Here is a 27593-nt window from a genome sequence, read left to right on the forward strand (position 1 = left end):
CCTCTCTCACCATCTCACCTCCTATCCCTGCCACCCCCCTCTCACCATCTTTCTTAATAATATGTTCCGTGTAAGGTGAGGACTCCATTAGTTGATATTATTCGTGTCCAGTCTTTTTTGTTTAATTACAATGAAATATGTTTAACAAAAACTCATATTTTCTCATCAAATTGAAACGCTTGGTGTTATAACATAATTCATAAGACGTCAGTATTTGTCAATTAAGAAAAAAAATAATTTTCGGAAAATCGCAATCACACGTGTGAATGGCATCTTTTAACTAGGAAATATATTTCTGAATTTTTTGAGGTTCATGTCAATGCATATGAAAGTGAAAATTTAATGACTTCACAAGTAAATCAGCCAATCAGCTGCTGTTCCCCTGTTTCACTTGTGGCTTTCTGTTGAGTTTTCGCCTGTGTGAGCAAAGGTTTTCGATACTGTCCCCTGGCCGAGACATACCAGATTCTATAAAAATGGTAGTTGCTATTCATGCATTTTTTTTGAGTTGCGGGATGACTGGTTTACCCGTCGTCAGTATAATGTGACCAGGTGGGGTGTCCTACTGGATCTCTTCGGTGGTATGTTTCAGTGAGATAGCACTATAAAGTCGACATGAATTCGGCGCTATCACAAGAAAACAAAAACGAACATACAACAGTCTCCCACACCACGACCACACACGCACAAACATACACACTGACACTCACTCTGTTACCCACCACACAGATGCATATCACAGGAGAGACAGTGAAAATGACGAAAGGTTTGGCAGGACGTTACACAAAACAAAACATGAAACAATAAAGTGAGTCGTTAGCAGCAAACAACAGAAATAAAACAAGCAGTGGAAAGTAAACAACAGAAATAAAACAAGCAGAGGAAAGTAAACAACGAAAAATATAAGAAGCAGTGGACAGTAAACAACAAAAATATAGCAAGCAGTGGGCAGTAAACAACGAAAAATATAAGAAGCAGTGGGCAGTAAACAACAAAAATATAGCAAACAGTGGACAGTAAACAACAAAAATATAGCAAGCAGTGGATAGTAAACAACAAAAATATAGCAAGCAGTGGACAGTAAACAACAACAATATAGCAAGCAGTGGACAGTAAACTACAACAATATAGCAAACAGTGGGCAGTAAACAACAACAATATAGCAAGCAGTGGACAGTAAACTACAACAATATAGCAAGCAGTGGGCAGTAAACAACAACAATATAGCAAGCAGTGGGCAGTAAACAACAACAATATAGCAAGCAGTGGACAGTAAACAACAACAATATAGCAAGCAGTGGGCAGTAAACTACAACAATATAGCAAGCAGTGGGCAGTAAACAACAACAATATAGCAAGCAGTGGACAGTAAACAACAACAATATAGCACGAGTGGGCAGTTAACAACAAAACATATATCAAGCAGTGGGCAGTAAACAACAACAATATAGCAAGCAGTGGGTAGTAAATTACAACAATATAGCAAGCAGTGGACAGTAAACAACAGAAATATAGCAAGCAGTGGACAGTAAACTACAACAATGTAGCAAGCAGTGGGAAGTAAACAACAACAATATAGCAAGCAGTGGACAGTAAACTACAACAATATAGCAAGCAGTGGGAAGTAAACAACAACAATATAGCAAGCAGTGGGAAGTAAACAACAACAATATAGCAAGCAGTGGACAGTAAACTACAACAATATAGCAAGCAGTGGACAGTAAACTACAACAATATAGCAAGCAGTTGAAGTAAACTACAAAAATATAGCAAGCAGTGGATAGTAAACAACAAAAATATAGCAAGCAGTGGACAGTAAACAACAACAATATAGCAAGCAGTGGACAGTAAACTACAACAATATAGCAAACAGTGGGCAGTAAACAACAACAATATAGCAAGCAGTGGACAGTAAACTACAACAATATAGCAAGCAGTGGGCAGTAAACAACAACAATATAGCAAGCAGTGGGCAGTAAACAACAACAATATAGCAAGCAGTGGACAGTAAACAACAACAATATAGCAAGCAGTGGGCAGTAAACTACAACAATATAGCAAGCAGTGCGTAGTAAACAACAACAATATAGCAAGCAGTGGACAGTAAACAACAACAATATAGCACGAGTGGGCAGTTAACAACAAAACATATATCAAGCAGTGGGCAGTAAACAACAACAATATAGCAAGCAGTGGGTAGTAAATTACAACAATATAGCAAGCAGTGGACAGTAAACAACAGAAATATAGCAAGCAGTGGACAGTAAACTACAACAATGTAGCAAGCAGTGGGAAGTAAACAACAACAATATAGCAAGCAGTGGACAGTAAACTACAACAATATAGCAAGCAGTGGGAAGTAAACAACAACAATATAGCAAGCAGTGGGAAGTAAACAACAACAATATAGCAAGCAGTGGACAGTAAACTACAACAATATAGCAAGCAGTGGACAGTAAACTACAACAATATAGCAAGCAGTTGAAGTAAACTACAACAATATAGCAAGCAGTGGACAGTAAACTACAACAATATAGCAAGCAGTGGACAGTAAACAACAACAATATAGCAAGCAGTGGACAGTAAACAACAACAATATAGCAAGCAGTGGACAGTATACAACAATAATATAGCAAGCAGTGGATAGTAAACTACAATAATATAGCAAGCAGTGGGCAGTAAACAACAACAATAATATAGCAAGCAGTGGACAGTAAACAACAACAATATAGCAAGCAGTGGGCAGTAAACAACAACAATATAGCAAGCAGTGGGCAGTAAAGTTTCATTAGATAAATATGAGATATTTCATGGTTACGTTACAAAAATGTCGTTTTTGAGGACAGGATATTACGTATTGATTAAATTCCTGACGATTCCAATTTGAGGTCAGATAACGGTATTTGTTTATGTGTTATCAATAAACATGTACTAGTGTCGGTTTAAAGTCACGTGATGTGTAACGTCATTCAACTATCTCTTGGTTAGTATTCATTACCATTTATGAGGTGAAAATAAAAAGTGAGAAAAGTGAGAAAAAACAGTTACAAAAATATCCTCATACAAGAGGGCTGTCACTCGTCATTCATTCATTCATTCATTTCGGATACTCTTTATCATAACTAAATTTAATATAATAGTACCAGTACCAAGTGGTTGGGGCGCCCCCTACCTAAAAGGTACTGGTATATAATCTTACGTTTATAATTCGTGGATTTCATTTTTGAATACTCCGGTTGTGTTCCCTATAGCAAATCAGCTTCAACCGACCGTCAGCAGTGACTAATACATAATTTGCTTTCTAACTTTTGTAGTAATTGCAGGCAGAGCGTGTATCCGCTGCAGGATTTGTAGGAGGCGACTAAATTTTGGATATTCATATCTTTTCTTAATTTTTTAATATTTTTTTCTTTATATTGTTTTATTTTCGTTTTTAAGTTGAGCCGTGTGAGGCAGTGCCAAAGGTTATCTAAGCAAAATAAAATGTATATTTCCAGCTTCTCTAAGATTAACTGCAATACAAGATCTAACAAACCCCGTAGGAGGTCACCTCAGCATGACCTTTGATCTCAGCCAATCAGCGCACCGCCTATGAAATTGTTGTGTGATTTCATTTTTCGGAAGTATGCATACTTAGGGAACGTTCCCGAGGTATTCCGATGGTCGATTGCAACGTTACACAATATGGCTTCGCCCTCTCCGGCATCACCAAGACGGCCTCAACGAATTTATAGTTTAACTAACACGCGCTGCCCGTGTGGTTGTTCTTTCATCGAACGAGAGAAATAGAGGGCAACAGAGTCATGACAAAAGAGTTTGAAAGGGAATAACATGTACGGTAACGATTTTCCAAACCCAGTTGGCAACACAATCCGTCATGTCGAGGAGACATTGTATAATCGTTTTCTGTTTTTCTATCAATGAAACGTTCAGAAGATTTGCAACTTTTTTTTGTATTACCGTTGCCATTAAGATAGTCCACAAATGTTTGAAATTTTGCATATTTCAAATCAAGCGCTGGGTCGTAAATACTAAAGAGACGCAACCGAAGGCTCATATAAGACTCTTTTTCATTGGTTGACTAATGAAGTCATTGACCTGTTTTCAGTGGATTATATTTGAAACTCAAAGGTCACGCTGAGATGACCTCCTGCGGAGCACGGTAAAAGAGCGGAAATCACAAGTCTAATTTTAATTAAATTGTGTCAAAGAGTTCTCTTGCCAGGCCATGACATATCGAATTCATTTAAAAAACGGTAGTTGATGATCAATGACTGACGCTCAGGTATGTTAGGGATGGAACTAAAATATAACTACATGTAGCTTATTCCAGTGATAGAGTGGACAGGGAGATATGTTAGGTTGATGTGTCTCCGATATTGAAATGACACTATGAAGCGGTCCTTAAGTTGGCCCTATTGAAGTATAGACACAGTCCTTAGATGTCCTGGTTTTGTTTATAGGAAGTTAAACAATAACCAGACTACATAACATTTTTAATTTAATCTTGTTTAAAACAAGCATTTTCATTGGCTTATAAATGTATGTTATTAGTCCATAACGTACAAAAATGACGTCGCCGTTTATAACGCCGCTTTTGATTGGTGGATGGGGCGGCGAAATGATTTGTTAGAAAAGAGTCCATCAAGAAAGTGATTTTTTCCAGGATATAGATTTAATTATGAGGATTAACTTAATATGTCTTTTATGTTATGGAGTTATAACAAAAAAAAAAAAAAAATAAGTGTACTCTCATCATATACCGGTTTCGTGGTTTATGATGAGAGTACAATAAGTTTATATAGAGGTTACACAACGAGTGGTTGTTGGGTATAGAATTTATTTCACACAAGTAAGTTATTTTTTAAAAGTTACAAAAGACACGAGCTTTAGCGAGTGTTTTTTGCAACTTTTAAAAAATAACTTACTCGTGTGAAATAAATTCCATATCCAACAATTTCGAGTCGTGTAACCTGTTTCTACCACAATAATATCGGCTTGAATCAAAGGGAAACGTGGCCAAGTATAATTTCGCGTATGCAAATAAAGTGTGCCGGTGACGTCCGGGACCCGATGATGTGACGTCATTAGATTATTGATGACGTCAATAACAATTGCAGCTTGGGTCAAAGTTCACCGTGTTAGCCAATCAAAATGCGTAAAGAGTTTATACCACGTGTGGTATAAACGGATTGTTAATCAACAGCTGTAATGATTAACTGATGGTCTGAGAGTTGAATAACACAGGGTATTGTGGTAGAAATTGTGTTTAACTCCATAACATAAAAAATATATGCAAGTTAATTGTTAAATGATATAGATATCGCGGGACCGGTTCGGGATAAGCAGGTTAAATGACTAGAACATTGAATTTGACACCCAAACTAAATACAGCCATGGAAGGTGGTGTAGAGGTTCGTGAATCTTTGGAGTCGATAATACATATACAATTGTATAATGGACTATGAGTTCAGAATCCATGCCACGTCCCTGTGCCTCGAACGAGTTTTGCGTTTCAGGGTACCAAGGACACGTTTAATGTTACACAAATTAAAAAAAAGATTCTGTCATCCCTTGAGCGACTTCATTTTTAAACAAATTTCAATCAAACTTCATATATTGGTCGTCGAACGACTTGGCCTCGGGGCTTATTGCAGAATATTTGAGTAGGTATACATGGCACGCGAGGGAATTTGCATCGCGTGCTATGCTTTGTAGTACTAGTACTGGTACCCAATACATCAGCTATCTCGCTGTTAAAGCTGTCATACCAGACCAAAAATAATCTTAAAATTAACTAAACTATTTACGGTCAAAATAATTTTAAACAAAGTACGAGGAACGTAATTCGCACCAGTGTGTACTCTATTGGCAATGTGAGGCAATCACCAGTTTAACTGATATAGGCGCGTGGCGATGCGAGAGCATTCTTTGGACATCCTGCGTACTCATGCTCAGCGGTTGCCCGCGTCCCATTACCAACGCTTCCATATTTGTTGACATAGGAACAATGGAATAATCTTTGCCTTGTTTTGATTAAAAATTCAATACCATTTACCGTTTACGTGTAAACGAACGATGGTCTGTACACTCTTCTAGCACTGATCATATTTCATTAACAAATTCATTAAAATGTCGTTTGCTCAGTGAAGACAAACGAACAGGCACAAGGGAAATCGAAATTAGGTTTCAGATACGGATCTTCCCCTATTGATCAGAATTCAGGTTATAATGAATAACCCGATATCCAGGTAATCGCGAGCAGTACGCAAGTGGTCATCTTGTGTGTGATTAGGTCCAGACCACAAACTCCGGACAATATCCAGGTACGTATTTTATATCTAATGCCTCTCCCGTTGAGAGGACCAGTAGACTTTTGTGTAAACCATGTTTAATGGGTTAATTCAGAACGAAATGTGAATGCGTGAACATAGGTAAAAATGTTCATATTTCATAGTTATGAATAATGTATATTTTATATTATCACTATGATAATGGGTTTCTTGTTTAGGTAGACATACCTGTATCTGATTTCAGCTGCTAATGATGTGTTTACACATTGTGATTCTAAAAAAAAATAGTTGATTACAATGTATATGGATTTGCAAGAATAATTATGTAATACTGAACAAACATTATCATCGTTCCTGGCTTTTGTTGGGAGTCTTCATTATCTAAATAAAACGTTTTAGATTAGAATTCATTCAATGCAAATTAAAATCTAATAAGTAACATGTATTTCACGTTTGTTTCAATCAGGGCATTGAAATATAGATTTTTGTAGGCGATTTGATTAGTTTCTACAATGCCTTTTTATCGTCAATTGCCATGTGCGCTATTTATAATACTAATTTGAGATTTCATTATCCATAACATTAAAATCGAGGCTGTGGGGTTCATCACGAGGAGTCCATTTTGTAATACTGTTTTACATCTTATGTCAACTTGTGACGTCGTCTGATTTGTGGTTTATTCAAACATGAAATGTGATTAAAAACTTTCGACAAACACCACACCTGAGCAGGTATTTAATTAGCTATTTGACCAGTATGTGTATCATACCTGTGCTTGTAGCCTGTGACAGTCGGCAGTAAAGCTCGTGGAGACAATATATGTATTCAGGATTTTTGTTTATATTCATACGTTGTAGAGTCATCGTAACAGAGTGGGCACGTGTGCACGCGGGGCTAACAGTGGATAATGACGATGGATCTACTTTAGAAGTACAAGAGGTTTAACACTCGTTGAAATATGGTAAGTAATCTGTAGTGGTAGATCTATAGCGATGTAGATAACCTGAGCGTGACACGGTGAGGGCTAGATGGTTGTCACGTGGTAAAATCTCCATTTTAGCACACACAGAGACCATATCATATTCTGATAGATGTAATAATTTCATGCAAAATATATCTGCTTTGTATCCAGGGCATTCAGTAGACCAAGACATTGTGTTTTAATTCCTTACAAAGGTTTACACCAACATGTCTACATCTTGTCTATGTGTCGATGATAAATTACAAATACCATTCCTATCCTACCATTTTGTCCACTGTTATGAGTTTGGTGACATATGATTTGACAAACACGAACTGATATCCAGATTTGATGTTTCGGGCTTCTACAAGAACTCTTTCGTCCCAAAGGTACAAAAATACCGCCAGTAATTCAAAAGGAATCATTTGTTACACCCGTCTCACGATGGGAATCCTTGGATGGATCTTAAAGCGTGAGCCCTCTTTCTAGTGTCCTCATCACCGAGGGGTGCGTTCGGTTCATCTGTTTTCAAAGCAGACAGTATGGTGCTCGATACCTGCACTCTCGCCATGATAAATTAAGTTTGGTACTGCAAAAATGACAAATTAACAGAGGTGTCCCCGTAGGTGATAACTTCAATAATTGTCTCGTTTTCATCCATAATAAAGGAGGTGTTTCCGTAGGTGATAACTTCAATAATTGTCTCGTTTTCATCCATACTAAAGGAGGTGTTTCCGTAGGTGATAACTTCAATAATTGTCTCGTTTTCATCCATAATAAAGGAGGTGTTTCCGTAGGTGATAACTTCAATAATTGTCTCGTTTTCATCCATAATAAAGGAGGTGTTTCCGTAGGGGATAACTTCAATAATTGTCTTGATGTACATGTATTGTTTATTCACTTTAAGTTTTACGGCTAATAAAGGAGGTGCTCCCGAAGGTGGTAACTTCAATTAATGTTTCGCTAACATCGGTTTTGCCAAGTATAATTTATTCCGCGGCCTCACGAAGATTTAATGAATCAGTAAAGTATTTTCAAAATGTGATGAATATTGCGGATGATCTGATATTTTTAATATTCTCTATTCATATACTATTCCGGAAGGAACATCCTTAACTCCATTACCCTATAAAAGCGTAAAAATACATTTTTTTTAAAAATTTGAATTAAAATTGAAAAAAGTAATCAATTCCACTAACTTATGAGCGATACTTTAAGACGAAGGTATTATATTTTTTAATATGTTGGTGTTAATTAGATGTATTGCATTATTGTGGTTGTCGTTCTATGCAGTTTTGTGGGAAGAAAATTATACATTGTCGGTGATTTGGCATTTTAGCTGTTATAAACATCTAAAACATAAGAAGGATGCTGAGCTTCGGCTGTTAATCTTGTTTTCAACTTCCAGCCCTTTTAAAACATAATACAAACGTCATATTTTCATAAAGCTTGTCGGATGACGTTCCATGGGATCTCGATGTATGATTGCAGTCGTACAAAATCTTCTTAATTATAGGGATAAAGAACCCATTTAATTCAGTGCATTAAAGAGGCTTGCCCGCAGAGAGATCAGAAAAATTGGCTAATAGAAAAAGATTTTTTACACATGACAGATTGTTGGAATTGTTGAGTTTTTCATTTTATTTTCCTTATAAAACGCTGAAAAGTGATATTAAAACCTCATTTTTAAATATTATTTATTTAATCGCAACCCGCAATAAGTCTAATTTGATTGACACATCAAAGAAACAAGCACGTGCACAGTGCCGCAAAGTGATAACTTCAAAGGCAGCGGCGATTTACAAAGAATATTTGCCGTTATATTCCATACATTTCCCTCTCAGGTTGAGTTTTAAAACGTCTTTTAAATACATATTCTGTAATTGTTTTCAAGAAATAAAGTCGGAAAGCCTCTAATTTTGTCACATAGAAACGTGTACTGAAGTTTATTTAGTGATCGGAGATGTGCCGTTTACCGGTCCGTCTGCGGGTAAGCCTCTTTAAGATATGAAGGTTTACATTAGATGTACACCTATATAGCTGCATATAAATCATACAAATAAGATATTTCCTATGATTTTAATTGAGCACGATTTGTATGATGGTATTTTTGTCTAGAACTTAAATTCCAAGGAAATTTAAGTAGGGATTTCACAGATAATACAAATGAATTTAACAAAACTAAATGTTTCACATTCAAATATAATCGAAATAGCATGAGCATTCATTCATTCATGACCAGAACCTGGCTGTGGAAATTGCATAACATTGTCCTTGGAAAATCAATTTTCTGATTTCCAATATAATTAACGAAACCTACATATGCTGGTCCAACTCTTTCTCTTAAATCAATATTTATACGTGTAAATTAATGATTTAAAAGCCAGACAAGAAAAATAGATTAAGGCTATTAAAGCGACTATATTTGTGAAAATCACGGTTGGAAAATATCATCAGGCGTAATGCTGTTTTTAGATATTTCATATAACTAAGACATTCCCTTAATTACAAAAAATAAAGGTGTATGAAATCGTGTCTTTGTATATTACCTAAATCAATTCGAAATATTAACATTACAATTTTGTAGGTGCTACTAGAAAGCATCTTACCGCTCGTAAGAGGGCGCTGTGCACACAGATTCCATTCGGCTTTGTCCGTTCAACATTCTTTTAAAACATAAACACCGGTAAACAACGTTTAAACTCGTGAACTTATATTTAAAAAACATTTTTTTACGGTATAGGCACGGGTATGGTTATTTCTTAGACCCCTTTCACTATTTAAAATAAAATAAAAAAATCGGCGTTTAATGAATTCTACAGATAGAGTCGCTTTAACAATTCATTTTCGTACGAAGAAAGTGGCGTTTGAAAGTCACAGAACAAATATTAAAGATAAACGCCCCAACATTTCTTTTGTTACAATTCTTTACTAAGCATGACGCAAAATTAAATTATCTTTATCTCTCCACATGTTAAAGGAATGAACATTAGACACAAAAAGATATCAGCACCTTTCGAAAAAAATAATGTTTTAGTAGAGTCAAAATCATTAAAACCGCGCCAAACAGCTGTTTGTTCCTACTAGGACAAAATATATTTCTTAAAGTCTTAGAATTTGCTATTTTCTCCTAAAATGATTTATTTCCCGTTTTGCAGTGAAACAACTGTAAAGATGATGAAAAACAAGGTAAAAAATACCTTACATTGTTTTGTTCCATTGTCATAATGGTAATTGATAGATAATGGTGAGTGTTTTCCGTCAAATCATTATTATCGCACAGATAATTATTACCCACCGATTTTCAACATACAAAAATCATTCCTCGCGAAATGTTATTTACAGGTAAATAAAAGTGTCATAATTTTTTTTTTCGTTACAAATTATATACGTGTAGTTATATCAAATAAAACAGACGATGTTTTTTATGAGGAAATATCATAAACCCTATTCATTTTACAATATATTTCTGCAGCAATCCGAAATACCAGTATTAATGTTTAAAGAAGGTCTGATTTGGGTTTATGTTTGATAGAATACTTAATGTTTTTACTAGATTGAACAGTCAGACATCAGCAAACAACAGCATGAAGAAAGTATTTAGCTATTCAAAATAGAAACTCGTTATTCATATTTGTTGAACTGTTTATATTGAACAGTTTTTGTGCGTCGACAATTCTATAATGGACTCAATAAACAGACTGTTAATTCGGTCGGACAGTTTTGATTTCTGTATCAACACATTATGTTCCATTGTAAATAACATACTGTAAACCTGGTCATTTTCGCGGTTGGTTAATTTCGTGATTTCGACATCTAATCTATACTTCGCGATTGATCCACCCATTTGTATTTCGAGATAGGCACATTTCTATCCAAATAATACGCGTGAGGGAAATTTTCGAGATCAAAAGAACTCCGCGTAATTAGCGAAAATTCCCCCCTCGACTAAATGTCCACGTTTACAGTAATAAATACAGAGAACTAATTTTAAACCTTTGTATGGTTTGTGTAACATCCACTGGACTTGATCCTCGTCTGAAAACATACTGCGCATGTACATTAAGACAAGGAAATAGATGTTTGAAAATATTTTTAGTTTAGATGTTTTCCAAACAGCATAATATTATACCCATTGTAACAATCTGTGACCCCGTATTTTTACTGCAAAATATAATCCCCACGGACAAAGTTAATAAATAAAAAAAGAAAGAAAAACTCGACAATGCGTCTTTTGTAACATGTCAAATATTGACAAACAGAAATATATAATCAGTCGTTAACATTGATGTTTACAAGTCCGACAAGGATAACCGATCACAAGGCTGTATATTAATATCGATTGTATAATGGTGAATTTACCATTTCTTGATAATGATATCCCTTCTTTCACCATATACTTTATTTGTTGATGTCACATTTATTTGGCATGTATTCATTTGACAGGTGTCGATGAAGCAAGAGTCGCTTAACTTTCCTTAAAATATCGTCTCATACTCTCTGTGCGTGCTTTCATGGGGCTCCATTGAAATATTTTAGTGTTTTTCCTCATTTTATGAATTCAGAGTAAGCTTGTTTTATGAAATTAAATTATTACACTTTAAGATATGAAATAAAAAAAAAAAAAAAAAAAAAAAAAAAATTAATAGTTATTTGTTGTACATGGGCCCCCAAAACATCAATCTAAACAAAAACATGTTTATTTATTATCAAGTAAATACACTTGCTATGTTAACTTGATAACTTATTTCCACCGGGCACCTGCTGAAAATGTTTAAAAAATTTTTTTTTTTCCATTTTTAGTTTTTTCGATTTATTTAGCGCACAATAATTCTATTTACCACTCATAACCAGGTGTCTTTGAATCGAAGTGATAAGAATCTAATCGATTCAGGGAATAAATATGATATTTAATGACAAAATTAACAATAGACTTTCGGTGACATGTTTATCTTTTTCTAAGCTATCGATGTGCGGACCTGTTTTTGTCTGTTTATGTGACACACTCCGTCGATTTTGGTTATGCTCGCAGAACTAACAATCCACTCCATTATTGAATGACCATCGCCTCCCCAGGGGTTAATGGCTTCAAACTCATCACGCGGGTGATAGTGGTTCTAGGTACGGCATGTTCTATTTAGGACAAGGTTGTGTATTGATCTCAACAGAGATCATTTAAAATATAAAAATGATAGGTCTGGCTTTTGTTTGGGTGCGAGGACAAAATATATGTAACTGCATTAAATCGTTAGCTATCGTTGTGTGGAAGAAAAAAATACTGAAATAGAAACGATTTCATAGTAGATTAAATATAGCTTACTAATAACTCGAACATGATTATAGTATCACGTCTCTATAACTACCGCTATCCATTTAACTACCACCTGTCTATAACTACCACCTGTCTATAACTACTACATGTCTATAACTACCACCTGTCTATAACTACCACCTGTCTATAACTACCCACTGTATATAACTACCACCTGTCTATAACTACCACCTGTTTATAACTACCACCTGTCTATAACTACCACCTGTCTATAACTACCACCTGTCTATAACTACCACCTGTCTATAACTACCCACTGTATATAACTACCACCTGTCTATAACTACCACCTGTTTATAACTACCACCTGTCTATAACTACCACCTGTTTATAACTACCACCTGTCTATAACTACCACCTGTCTATAACTACCACCTGTTTATAACTACCACCTGTATATAACTACCACCTGTCTATAACTACCACCTGTCTATAACTACCACCTGTCTATAGCGATGACCTGTCTATAACCATCATAAATCTGATTTTGAGGATGGGATTTAACCCGGTTTTGATCTTGATATTTTTTGGTGTAGAGAATATAAACTTCCTGCATTTGTATGTTAATGACTGTAACCTAGGTCTGACATTTTCGTTACTGTTCTTAAGTTGCCTTCCTCGTCCCTTTACACTAGACAATCTACATAAATATATGAACTTTGCTACATCAAAAAATATATAGTTCACTTGCTGAGTTTTATTTGAATATAATGCAATTGGTCCCCACAAAATAATTGAGGAATGTCAACAACGATGGGCTTCCATGGATAAAAGAAAGTTATGATTCCCAAAGGCGCTACATTTTGTTACGTTCTCAGGGTTGATTGCTAAGTTCATCAGAATGGTAGGCTAGAGTCTGTTCTAGCCATATAACAACATGAGTAAACAGATATGTTAACTGACGATTAATCTAACATCTTACCCAAATGGGGGCACAGTATACACAAAATTAATAGTTACAATTTTAGGATCGCTTCACGCAACAAAAGCATCACCCGTACACTCTCATTTTAACATCGTCCGTACAAATTTAGGAGTGGCGTGTGTATCGCATAATTGTGTGGTTTATTACGATCGGTCGATCAATTTTGGGAAATGACAAAAATACGGAACGCGCCGTATCACAGATGTATCAATTACAATATAGATTTTGTAATCACAAACTTCTTAATATAAAAATCGTCCCGAACGTTTTATTGAATCCTAAATTAATATCAACCACGACTGCTATCATTCGCATGCACGATACGATCCGTTTTGTCATATTAAAGTACAAGTAAATGAAGTAATTGTGACAAAAATACAAGAATCCATGGAGTGACAGCAGAAAGGTTTTACCCGGCTATTGACTACCTCATATTTAACCAATCTAGTCACTTCCTCAGGTTTAACCGATTTAGTCAATTCCATAGTTTTAACCGATCTAGTCACTTTTTCGGGTAAAACCGATCTAGTCACTTCCTCAGGTTTAACCGATCTAGTCACTTCTTCGGGTTAAATCGATCTAGTCACTTCCTCATGTTTAACCAATATAGTCACTTATTCAGTTTCACCGATTAAGTTACTTCCACAGTTTTAACCGATCTAGGTTCCTCCACAGTTGTAACCAATTTAGTCACTTTTTCAAGTTTAACCGATCTAGTTACTTTCTCAAGTTTAACCGATCAAGCCACTTCTGTAGGTTAAACCGATATAGTTACTAAGGAAGTTACGAGCTAAAGTTAGATGATGAACATTATTAAACCTGGGTTAGTAACTAGATCGGTTAAACCTGAATAAGTGACTAGATCGGTTTAACCTGAGGAAGTGACTAGATCGGTTAAACCTGGGTTAGTAACTAGATCGGTTTAACCTGAGGAAGTGACTAGATCGGTTAAACCTGAGGAAGTGACTAGATCGATTAAACCTGAGGAAGTGACTAGATCAGTTAAACCTGAATAAGTGACTAGATCGGTTTAACCTGAGGAAGTGACTAGATCGGTTAAACCTGAGGAAGTGACTAGATCGATTAAACCTGAGGAAGTGACTAGATCGGTTAAACCTGTAGAAGTGATTAACCGATTAATCACTTCCTCAAGTTTAACTGATTTAGTTACTTCCCCATGTTAAAGCGATATGGTCACTTCCTCAAGTTTAACCGACTAAGCCACTTCTGTAGGTTAAACCGATCTAGTTACTAACCCAGGTTTAACCGATTTAGTCACTCCCTCAGGTTTTAACCGATCTAGTCACTTCTTCAGGTTTAACCAATCTAGCCACTTCTTCAGGTTTAACCGATTTAGTCACTCCCACAGGTTTAACAGATTTAGTCACTCAAACAGGTTTAACCGATCTAGTCACTCCAACAGGTTTAACCGATCTAGTCATTACTTCAGGTTTAACCGATTTAGTCACTACTTCAGTTTTAACCAATCTAGTAAATAACTCAGATTTTACCGAACCAGTCACTTCCTCAGTTTTAACCGATCTAGTCACATTCTCATGTTTAACTGATTTAGTCACTTCCCAAGTTCATTTCAGTTCATTGTTTAATATGTTTTTCACATTCATTGATTTTCCAGAAACGCTAGCGAAGTGAATATGCCCCTAACAGCATTTTCGTAATAACCAAATAAAAGCGTCAAGCTGATCAAGGTTGGCATATTTTACGAACAAGTGTTCAATAATGTTTAGAAAATACCTGCAAGTGGATTTGAAAAAATTAATTACCGTGTAACTTAGTACTGACATGTAAGGCTGTTAATTAATCGTTCATTCACACAACTGGCGTTCAGTTAAAGGATAAAAGGCTCAGACAAATAACAGCCATTGATTGGAGAGATAACGTCAATATCGCGAGCCGTGTTGTTCGGCTTCTGTCCATTTTCCACTCCATCCTTGTCAATATCCATTTTGATTATGAACCTCAGTGCCAGACGCGTGGAACTCGTGCACTATTTTTACATTATGCAGGTTTTCATAGTCGTAATATTGATTACAGCACATGTCTTAGAGGGAGACAGATAAAATGATGTTCATCATCGAACTTTTCAAAGGAGGGGAACAGATAAAATGATGTTCATCAACTAACTTTCCTTAGAGGGGAAGAGATAAAATGATGTTCATCTTTAACTTTACTTAGAAGGGAACAGATAAAATGATGTTGATCATCTGACTTTCCTAAGAGGGGAACAGATAAAATGATGTTCATTACTTAACTTTACTTAGAAGGGAACAGATAAAATGATGTTCATTACTTAACTTTACTTAGAAGGGAAAAGATAAAATGATGTTGATCATCTGACTTTCCTAAGAGGGGAACAGATAAAATGATGTTCATTACTTAACTTTACTTAGAAGGGAACAGATAAAATGATGTTCATTACTTAACTTTACTTAGAAGGGAAAAGATAAAATGATGTTGATCATCTGACTTTCCTAAGAGGGGAACAGATAAAATGATGTTCATTACTTAACTTTCCTAAGAAGGGAACAGATAAAATGATGTTCATCAACTCACTTTACTTAGATGGGAACAGATAAAATGATGTTCATCAACTCACTTTACTTAGAGGGGAACAGATAAAATGATGTTCATCTTTAACTTTACTTAGAGGGGAACAGATAAAATGATGTTCATCAACTAACTTTACTTAGAAGGGAACAGATAAAATGATGTTCATCAACTCACTTTACTTAGATGGGAACAGATAAAATGATGTTCATCATCCAACTTTAATTAGAGGGGAACAGATAAAATGATGTTCATTACTTAACTTTCCTAAGAAGGGAACAGATAAAATGATGTTCATTACTTAACTTTACTTAGAAGGGAACAGATAAAATGATGTTCATCATCCAACTTTACTTAGATGGGAACAGATAAAATGATGTTCATCAACTCACTTTACTTAGAGGGGAACAGATAAAATGATGTTCATCTTTAACTTTACTTAGATGGGAACAGATAAAATGATGTTCATCAACTCACTTTACTTAGAGGGGAACAGATAAAATGATGTTCATCAACTAACTTTACTAAGAAGGGAACAGATAAAATGATGTTCATCAACTAACTTTACTTAGAGGGAGACAGATAAAATGATGTTCATCATCCAACTTTACTTAGATGGGAACAGATAAAATGATGTTCATCATCCAACTTTACTTAGAGGGGAACAGATAAAATGATGTTCATTACTTAACTTTCCTAAGAAGGGAACAGATAAAATGATGTTCATCCTCGACTCTACTTAGAAGGGAACAGATAAAATGATGTTCATCAACTAACTTTCATTACATGGGAACAGATAAAATGATGTTCATTACTTAACTTTCCTAAGAAGGGAACAGATAAAATGATGTTCATCATCCAACTTTACTTAGAAGGGAACAGATAAAATGATGTTGATCATCTGACTTTCCTAAGAGGGGAACAGATAAAATGATGTTCATTACTTAACTTTCCTAAGAAGGGAACAGATAAAATGATGTTCATCAACTCACTTTACTTAGAGGGGAACAGATAAAATGATGTTCATCAACTCACTTTACTTAGAAGGGAACAGATAAAATGATGTTCATCAACTCACTTTACTTAGAGGGGAACAGATAAAATGATGTTCATCAACTCACTTTACTTAGAGGGGAACAGATAAAATGATGTTCATCAACTCACTTTACTTAGAAGGGAACAGATAAAATGATGTTCATCAACTCACTTTACTTAGAGGGGAACAGATAAAATGATGTTCATTACTTAACTTTCCTAAGAAGGGAACAGATAAAATGATCTTTATCCTCTGACTCTACTTAGAAGGGAACAGATAAAATGATGTTCATCAACTAACTTTCATTACATGGGAACAGATAAAATGCTGTTAATCATCTGACTTTCCTTAGAAAGGGAACAGATAAAATGATGTTCATCATTTAACTTTACTTAGAGGGGAACACGTGGCTTGGGTACTACATGATTCGGCGTATAGCAGCACAGAATATGTTTCGTGAGAGTGCAGTGCTTATGATATTTAAAAGACTGTTTCTAATGTTTCAAGGTTAGCAGGCAAGACGTTTTTAAAAATCCAACATTTATTTTTGCTATAGCTTTATGCAGAATCAATGCAGCGAACACCATCCACTCACATTCTCGCCGACATCTTTATAATTAAACACTGAGTCGATAGCTCGTGACTCAGGTATTAGCAAATCAATTCCGATCGAAATAATTTCGCTTTTTGAAAGTAAAGTGAATTACATTTCTTTGATCTCAAAATATGTACCATGAACCTATACGACAAAAAATAGATAATTATTTCTACTGTTATCGGAATAGCCCATGAATGACAAAGCACTTGTATGCTGTAGTCTTATCATTGAAGTTGTACATTGTGAACTTATAAACCTGTAGCGGAATCGGACCGAATCGATCATCGGCGACCAGGGGTCTTAGTCGGTAGAGCATCCGGCTAGTGTTCGGAGGTCCCGGGTTCGAACCCCGGTCTGGCCGTGTATTTTTCCGCTCCTACTACATTTGGTACATGTGACCAAACCTTGTTTCAAGTGAGGTGAATACTTGATAAGGGGATACCCGAAACTGGATTGTGAGTTGTAAGGTCTTTCGGGGTCGAAGACTTTAAAAGGGCGGGAAGAGTGTGTTGGAACTGGATCGGGTCGATCGTCGGCAACCAGGAAGTTCAATTGGTAGAGCATCCAGCTAGTGTTCAAAGGTCCCGGGTTCGAACCCCGGTCTGGCCGTGCAAGTCTCCAAATATCTTAATTGATTTCTTAGGTAAACCAACCTACTTATCACGAAGTCAGCTGGTTCATGAAAAAAATCGAGATATCCATAGAATTATAAGTAACTGAGCGTATTTTGGATATGATTTTTTACTGTTGGAACTGAATGTATAATTCGAGTTAAGAAGGGTCTTCGAGTTATCCGAGTTCACGAAAACGAAGTTTGACTTTATATGCGGCCTTATATAGAACACACATTATTCTGTGTGTTTGAGAAATTTTCGTTCACTTCATAAAAGAAAATGTAGATTGACCTCCAGACAATTAGCATGGCAGTCTTCATTCCATCTACTGTATAAGCGAAACAGTCAATGTTCTAAATTGGCCGGTTACAGGAAACGGAGACGGCGTACACGTGCGTGCATACAAGCTTTCACCGCCACCGGTTGTAACTGTGGTCAGTGGAAAATGGCCAGTGGTCAGTTGTTGCCAGCTCGTGAAGGGGAAAGCGATGAATACAAGTGAAAATTGTAGAATATCTCATGAATCGCATGGAACTAGATTTGCTTTCATCGCAACCGTTGTTACCGATATTGTCCGATTACGTGATGTGGTAGAAATATATTCCTCTTACCCTGGACAGGGATATCCGCAGTTTTACCGGGGTGAGATTTTCTTATCTCATCCTAGGGAAAAGACAAGCTACACGTGTTCTTTAAATTTCCTTGCATTGGTGTAACGTCAATATTAGATACATAAGATGGTTAACAGGGTACGAGAAAAATAATTAGTTACCCCCATGGAAGTGAGACAGGGGAATCTCAACCCTCGGGGTAAGATAATTAAGCTGCCAAACACTCAGCAAGCCTCGTGTTTGACAACTTAAGAATGTTCCCCTCGGGTTGAGATTCCCGTGTTTCACCCCCCCCCCCCCCACGGGAGTGAAGGATTCTATTAATCTTAGTGCCCGTCCTCATATGACCCTGATACTTGCGAGGACGTTAAAGCCCTAAAAACCAAAATCAACCTGTCCCATATACCCAGTCAGACTCTTTCATACATCTAGCATTCGTCTGTGGACAGACTGCGGCTCTGATAACTCTCCTACTGGACACTCGATAAATGTCACTTATCAATGAGGTCCTTTATTGACCATGTGTAAACAAGACCGTCACCTAGGTTCAAACTGACCACAGCCGTGCCTCCCTTTGGGCGATTGGAATCTGAACTGAAGTGGATTCCCTTGTTCATTTAGCCATTTGAGAATGTTTATCGGCTGTATAGTGTCACGAGGTCGTGGGGATAAGGTCTTCACGAGCCGGCCACGCGAGTACAGTGTAAACAACATGGGTACTTGTCCATCTCTTTGTCTCCGTAGAGACAAAACGATGACGTTGCCTACTGATGTCCGTGTTTTACTCTGTTGATTTTAGCGTTAGAGTGTTTGATTTGTGGTTTTAATATATAGTTCGAATTATATCACTATAGGATCAACACAAGTTCATTTATTATTTCAATAGAAACATTTAATCTGTTGTGTATATTTAAATGGTGCAATGTGGCAGAAAATAAATAAACAACAACAAATACCGTTGTAATTGAATGCTCATTGTTGTTACACGTATAATACTATAACATCAATACAACAGGGAATACAGTTACACGTGAGATGTATACTATCGATTCACACTTAAGCGAGATAATTTTGTCACTACCTTCTTAAAGGAACTACAACTGAAAAAAAAATCCATATTGGAAAATATCATCAGGCGTTATATTTTAAAAAGACAGGTCATAAAATTAAGACTTTGCCTTAATTACGAAAATTTAAAGTGCCCGGAAGAGTGTCTTGGAAATACCAAAATAATTGTAAAACAATAACTTTACAATTCGGTAGGTCCTACAAGAATACGTATATTACCGCTCGTAAACAAACGCTGTACACGGACTTGCCAATTGCTCTCCCACGTGACTTCATTCGGCTTTCTCCGTGAAGCATTCGCTACAAACAGCCACAGGGGTAAACAGTGTTTTAAAGCTCGTAAACATATATTTATCGCTGTATTTAAAACCCATTTCATTATTTATGAGAAGAAATCATCTTGCATTGCGCATGCGTATGGACTATGCAGTTGTTGTGGCTTTGAACTTACAGTTTATTTCAAACTTATCCCTTTAAAACTTCGGCAGTCACTTCGAACTTTGGTCGTATCTCAACCTTGGACAACCGGAATACGTCTACATTTGGATCCAAAAATACTTATTCGTTATATTACTGTATTTTTTCTTATAAAAGGCAAACTACGCACTATAGTTGACATCCCATAGCTTTGGCTTTAAAATTCAGAATTGCAATAATGAGTACATATACAATTTTTGTAAATGGACCGCATACAAAACATACTGTAAATGTTGTGTTAACACGTTACATACAGCATATCGATATTCTATTATGTTAAAGCACAAGAAAATGGTTTGCTGAGGGTAAACATTTAACACTATATTAGCGGGGGTGTTATCTTAAGCACATACCGTTATTATACGTCAATGAAAAGAAAAAGTTGATTAAGCAAAGTAAATAATTCTTGTCAATCTTGTAAAAATGTCGTCATAGTTTTTACAACTATGAAGCCATTTTTACAAGATTCACACTATGGTTTGTTTTGGTTTACAATCTTACTAAAACAGCATTACCAGAAACTCAAGCGCCATCACAAAATCGGTAATCGGGCTCTGGTATTTTTGATGTTTGTCTTTCTAGTCCAAGAAGCTGTACACCGTGTAATGTGCGGTAATTGTTTCAATTTGTACACGATACGTTTTAAAAGGCGCAATACCTGTGACGCAAACCCAAAAATGTTGACGAGAAATGTTTATACAGGTCGAAAAAGGCAAAATAGAATAGCAATACTTTCAGAAAGGATAAGGTGTCTTATACTTTTTGCTTTCCATTTTTTTCAATTTTAACAATCAAAATGTACTTATTCTCATTTTGATTATGTAATGAATATTAGATATTTAAAATTGTAACAGCCGTGACTCACGACCGTGTATTATTGGCACGAGCGTGGGTTATTGGAAAATAATACATGGTTTTAAACCAATCAAAACTAGCGTTACATAGCAAACATGGTAGAAATCAGTTTATACCATTTTTTGGTAATAATAAGACTGCATTTAGATCAGGAATATAATTGTATTACTGTGTCATTTAAAAAGATACATCCACTTATTCAGCTTGCATTCAATCTTAACTTTGTTTCGTTTTTAACTGCATGTCTGCATTTTGCATTTACCACTATATTGACCAATCACATACTTCATCTTAAACCGGTAACGCCACCTGTCGCGTCATATCCGGGGCAAAAAGAAAAGTATACGGCTATGCCGAAAAAAGTTAGTATGAATTTCATTTCATCCATGTCATTTCATCCATTAGTAAACTTTTGATGACGACACGATACTACAGGTCTCAGGTGACCTTGTAGAATTGGTAAACAGTGACGCACGTTGACATAAAATACTGTAAACAATGTACAGTACGTTTAGCCTGTGTTAACAAGCTATCTTTAATTAGCCATCACTGAAATGTAGGTATCATTCCCACGCGGACTTTAGCCCCGGCTGTTTGTGTCTCCTTGACATCAGTCCTCATATGGCCCTGACTGTCGCGGTCTCATTTACACCCGTCCTCGTATGACTCCGGTTATTAGTGTCTCCTTGAAACCTATCATTATGGCCCCGACTGTCGGTGTCTCATCGAAACTCATCTTCACATGAACCTGACTGTTGGTGTCTCCTTGACACCCGTCCTCATATGGCCTTGGCTGTTAGTGTCTCCTTGACACCCGTCCTCATATGGCTCTGGCTGTTAGTGTCTCCTTGACACCCGTCCTCATATGGCCCTGGCTGTTAGTGTCTCCTTGACACCCGTCCTCATATGGCCCTGGCTGTTAGTGTCTCCTTGACACACGTCCTCATATGGCCCTGGCTGTTAGTGTCTCCTTGACACCAGTCCTCATATGCCCTGGCTGTTATAGTGTCTCCTGGACACTCGTCCTCATATTGCCCTGGCTGTTAATGTCTCCTTGACACCCGTCCTCATATGGCCCTGGCTGTTAGTGTCTCCTTGACACCCGTCCTCATATGGCTCTGGCTGTCAGGGTCTCCTTGACACCCGTCCTCATGTGGCCCTGGCTGTTAGTGTATCCTTGACACCCGTCCTCATATTGCCCTGGCTGTCAGGGTCTCCTGGACACCCGTCCTCATATTGCCCTGGCTGTTAGTGTCTCCTTGACACCCGTCCTCATATGGCCCCTGCTATTAGTGTCTCCTTGACACCCGTCGTCATATGGCTCTGGCTGTTAGTGTCTCCTTGACACCCGTCCTCATATGGCCCTGGCTGTTAGTGTCTCCTTGACACCCGTCCTCATATGGCCCTGGCTGTTAGTGTCTCCTTGACACCCGTCCTCATATTGCCCTGGCTGTAAGTGTCTCCTTGACACCCGTCCTCATATGACCCTGGCTGTTAGTGTCTCCTTGACACCCGTCCTCATATGACACTGGCTGTTAGTGTCTCCTTTGACACCCGTCCTCATATTGCCCTGGCTGTAAGTGTCTCCTTGACACCCGTCCTCATATGGCCCTGGCTGTTAGTGTCTCCTTGACACCCGTCCTCATATGGCCCTGGCTGTTAGTGTCTCCTTGACACACGTCCTCATATGGCCCTGGCTGTTAGTGTCTCCTTGACACCAGTCCTCATATGCCCTGGCTGTTATAGTGTCTCCTGGACACTCGTCCTCATATTGCCCTGGCTGTTAATGTCTCCTTGACACCCGTCCTCATATGGCCCTGGCTGTTAGTGTCTCCTTGACACCCGTCCTCATATGGCTCTGGCTGTCAGGGTCTCCTTGACACCCGTCCTCATGTGGCCCTGGCTGTTAGTGTATCCTTGACACCCGTCCTCATATTGCCCTGGCTGTCAGGGTCTCCTGGACACCCGTCCTCATATTGCCCTGGCTGTTAGTGTCTCCTTGACACCCGTCCTCATATGGCCCCTGCTATTAGTGTCTCCTTGACACCCGTCCTCATATGGCCCTGGCTGTTAGTGTCTCCTTGACACCCGTCCTCATATGGCCCTGGCTGTTAGTGTCTCCTTGACACCCGTCCTCATATTGCCCTGGCTGTAAGTGTCTCCTTGACACCCGTCCTCATATGACCCTGGCTGTTAGTGTCTCCTTTGACACCCGTCCTCATATGGCCCTTGGCTGTTAGTGTCTCCTTGATGGTGGCTAGGTAACTTCTAACGTCACAGGCCGATTAGCCTCGTTCCAATCGACGACCATCTTGTATGCCACATGTTGTATTATCACATTATTGCATCATATTAGCCCAAAATATTAATTTTCATAAAATCTTATTACATATCCTTTAATATAAACATACAATAGATATCCACATTTTACACAATTAACTTCTCCTTATTTGGTTATGACAGTTTCGATTCCCATGGGGTTTACAATCTTATCATCACCGATGAGTCCAAAGACTGACAAAACATTGTATTATAAATAATGTTATTGTTGCTCAATTCACATGTAAGGGATAGGTTGTTTTCCATTCATTTGTATGTATTTGTTAATTTCAGTACGGTCAGATTCATGTCTGTGTTCGAGAGTTAGTGCTGGAGAAATTCAATCAAGAGGCATGGGACAAAATTATGTAAGTATATATCACAGTTATCATACAAAATACCGTGAAGAGAGAACCCCTATACAAAATGAACACATATATGATATTTCCTTATATCCGAAATATTTCTTTATAACCGAAATGTACACAGACATTCTATTTCTTTATATCCGAAATATTTTTTATAACCGAAATGTACATAGATATTCTATTTCTTTATATCCGAAATATTTTTTTATAACCGAAATGTACATAGATATTCTATTTCTTTATATCCGAAATATTTTTTATAACCGAAATGTACATAGATATTCTATTTCTTTATATCCGAAATATGTTTTTATAACCGAAATGTACATAGATATTATATTTCTTTATATAAGAAATGTACACCACAGTTATTATCTTTCTTAATAACCGAAATATAACAGTTATACAGATATTCTTTTTCTTTATATCATAAATAGTGTTCGTAAAATCTTAAGAAAAAAAAAATCAATTGTTTTTTTTTTTTTTTCAATTAATTTTAATTTCATGATGATGATGATGATTATGATGATGATGTGACGTTTTGTTTTGTATTTGTTTCATATTAAAATGATTCAAAAACAAAATACATATAAAATATTTAAAAATTATGACCATTTCATATCAAAAATAGCACTAAATATAATTCTGTGAATTTGTTTTTGTGGCGGCTTATGTGTGACTAAATGCTAACAAATCTAGAAAATTGTCTAGACCTATTGATACCGCAAAGTAACTGGCAGCCATATATTCAATCGTCCGGAGCCAAAACATTAAAGTGTAATTATACAGAACCATACACAACACTATGGTTTACTAACGACATATATACAAATGCACCACATGATGTAGATATAAACCTTTGTTTGTCATTTTATATCTGTGTACCATGATTTCTCAGAGCCACATGATAAGATGTTTTCAAGCAATACCTGTCTGCTTGTGTAACAAGAAAAAATGTTTGTGTGAGCATTTTCATTTGATTTACAATTACGGTTTGATAAAATCTTTAGATAAAAAGAACCCCAAAAACTAAAAACTCACTAAATTGTGTGTTAGTGAATACCTCAGTTACATCAATATACTAAACCTTTGTATAGTTTTCTATTATATATTTTGTATTGTTAATTTTTTTTCATGAAACAAGTCAGTGTCGATGTGGCCGTACGAAGGGAGACTACTCCGTTACAATAAAATAAAAGTTAATGCTTCACCCGATAAAGCGAAATACGCCTGAGTCCTTTTTGGTATTTATACGTATTATCTAAGACATTTGTTGTTATTGTTTGTTTTGCTTCCCCCCCTTTTTTTCTTCTAAATCTTAGCATTTTTCAATACAAAACGAAATAGCGGTCAAATAGCACTAACAAAAGGTTGACAATACCTGTTGCATGAAGTTTGGAAGTCTACCGACATCATAATTAAATCTCCTTCACCGATATTAGTATCAGTTCCCCTCCATCAATATTAGTATCAGTTACCTCAACCGATATTAGTATTAGTCCCCCTCCACCGATATTTGTATCAGTTCCCCTCCATCAATATTAGTATCAGTTACCTCAACCGATATTAGTATTAGTCCCCCTCCATCGATATTAGTATCAGTTCCACTCCACCGATATTGGTATCAGTTCCCCTCCACAGATATTAGTATCAGTTCCCCTCCACCGATATTAGTATCAGTTCCCCTCCATCAATATTAGTACATCAGTTCCCCTCCACCGATATTAGTATCAGTTCCCCTCCACCGATATTAGTATCAGTTCCCCTCCACCGATATTAGTATCAGTTCCCCTCCACCGATATTAGTATCAGTTCCCCTCCACCGATATTAGTATCAGTTTCCCTCCACCGATATTAGTATCAGTTCCCCTCCACCGATATTAGTATCAGTTCCCCTCCACCGATATTAGTATCAGTTCCCCTCCACCGATATTAGTATCAGTTCCCCTCCACCGATATAAGTATCAGTTCCCCTCCACCGATATTAGTATCAGTTCCCCTCCACCGATATTAGTATCAGTTCCCCTCCACCGATATTAGTATCTGTTCCCCTCCACCGATATTAGTATCAGTTCCCCTCCACCGATATTAGTATCTGTTCCCCTCCACCGATATTAGTATCTGTTCCCCTCCACCGATATTAGTATCAGTTCCCCTCCACCGATATGAGTATTAGTTCCCCTCCACCGATATAAGTATCGGTTCCCCTCCACCGATATAAGTATTAGTTCCCCTCCACCGATATTAGTATCAGTTCCCCTCCACCGATATTAGTATCAGTTCCCCTCCACCGATATTAGTATCAGTTTCCCTCCACCAATATTTGTATAAGTTACCTCCACCGATATAAGTATCAGTTCCCCTCCACCGATATTAGTATCAGTTCCCCTCCACCGATATTAGTATCAGTTCCCCTCCACCGATATTAGTATCTGTTCCCCTCCACCGATATTAGTATCAGTTCCCCTCCACCGATATTTGTATCAGTTCCCCTCCACCGATATTAGTATCAGTTCCCCTCCACCGATATTAGTATCTGTTCCCCTCCACCGATATTAGTATCAGTTCCCCTCCACCGATATTAGTATCAGTTCCCCTCCACCGATATTTGGATCATTTTCATGCCATTCAATTTGTTTACAGCCCTCTGTTTTAATAGTGTTCGTTTTAGGCTTGTTTCGAGCATTTGGTATTTTCCTCTTAGCTTGTTAATGTCGTTCAATATCTATATTTGCACCGGAATAACACGATGTCAAGTTACGTAGAAGACGTGACCCAAAGGCCATTAAATGCCGTGCAGATAGTAACTTTTATGGCGCCATCTTTTGACGGTGTCAGGCCGCAATAAAAAAAACGAGGCTGTAAAGGAACACGTTGTCATATTGAATAAGTTATTATAAACTCGTGGTTTTGTCCTTTGGCAAAACACTTTACCCGTATTGCTCAGTATGGCATGCGACAGGTCTCCCGTATGCTGTTCAGTGAGGTAGTCACCAACTACTACAAAGAGACCCCGCCTCAATATAACCCTGACAGTTTACAGGGCGATAAACACAGTAAACAAACAGACGTCCATAGCCTGTATTTAGAAATGAACTCTTGTGATATGAAAATATGACGTCGCTTTAAAGATAAAGGTAGGGGAAAGAAGACATTCAGAATGACAATGGGAAACATGTTTTATATATTTACAAACAAATGTTATACTGACTATGATTAAACAGATAAAACAGTCTCTGTTATCCTGCCAGATGTAAAGAAAATGTTACATTTCCTTCTTACCTTTACCAGAGACCATGGAAAAAATAACAAAAGAATAACAAGTAGAATCTCACAAAAGGTAGTAATGGTATTTATTAAATAAAAAACAATAACAAAAAAAAAACAATAAAAAAAACCCCAAAAAAAACCAGCAAAAAACAAAAACATAAGAAGATGTCGATATGTAACCTGAACAAGGGGCCAAATAAAACAAAATACAAAATGTATTAGTCTACATGGCGACCCTTAGACATACTCCAGACGTCTACCCTGTTTCATCGACGACGTCAGACACGTGTATATCTGT

At 37.0% G+C, this 27593-nt stretch overlaps 1 protein-coding gene across 1 annotated transcript in view; it reads left to right on the forward strand.

Annotated features, from left to right (window-relative positions):
- Positions 1–7076: 7076 nt before the first annotated feature.
- Positions 7077–27593, forward strand: part of LOC117330842 (guanylate cyclase soluble subunit beta-2-like) — a 77391-nt gene continuing 56874 nt past the window's right edge. Inside the window, exons 1-2 of the mRNA XM_033889367.1 lie at positions 7077–7254; positions 23952–24025. Coding sequence (XP_033745258.1) covers positions 7252–7254; positions 23952–24025 — 77 coding nt within the window. The 5' untranslated portion in view covers positions 7077–7251. The remainder of the gene's footprint in view (positions 7255–23951; positions 24026–27593) is intronic.

The sequence above is a fragment of the Pecten maximus genome, chromosome 7 (genome assembly GCF_902652985.1).
Source record: "Pecten maximus chromosome 7, xPecMax1.1, whole genome shotgun sequence".
Classification (NCBI taxonomy): Eukaryota; Metazoa; Mollusca; class Bivalvia; order Pectinida; family Pectinidae; genus Pecten; species Pecten maximus.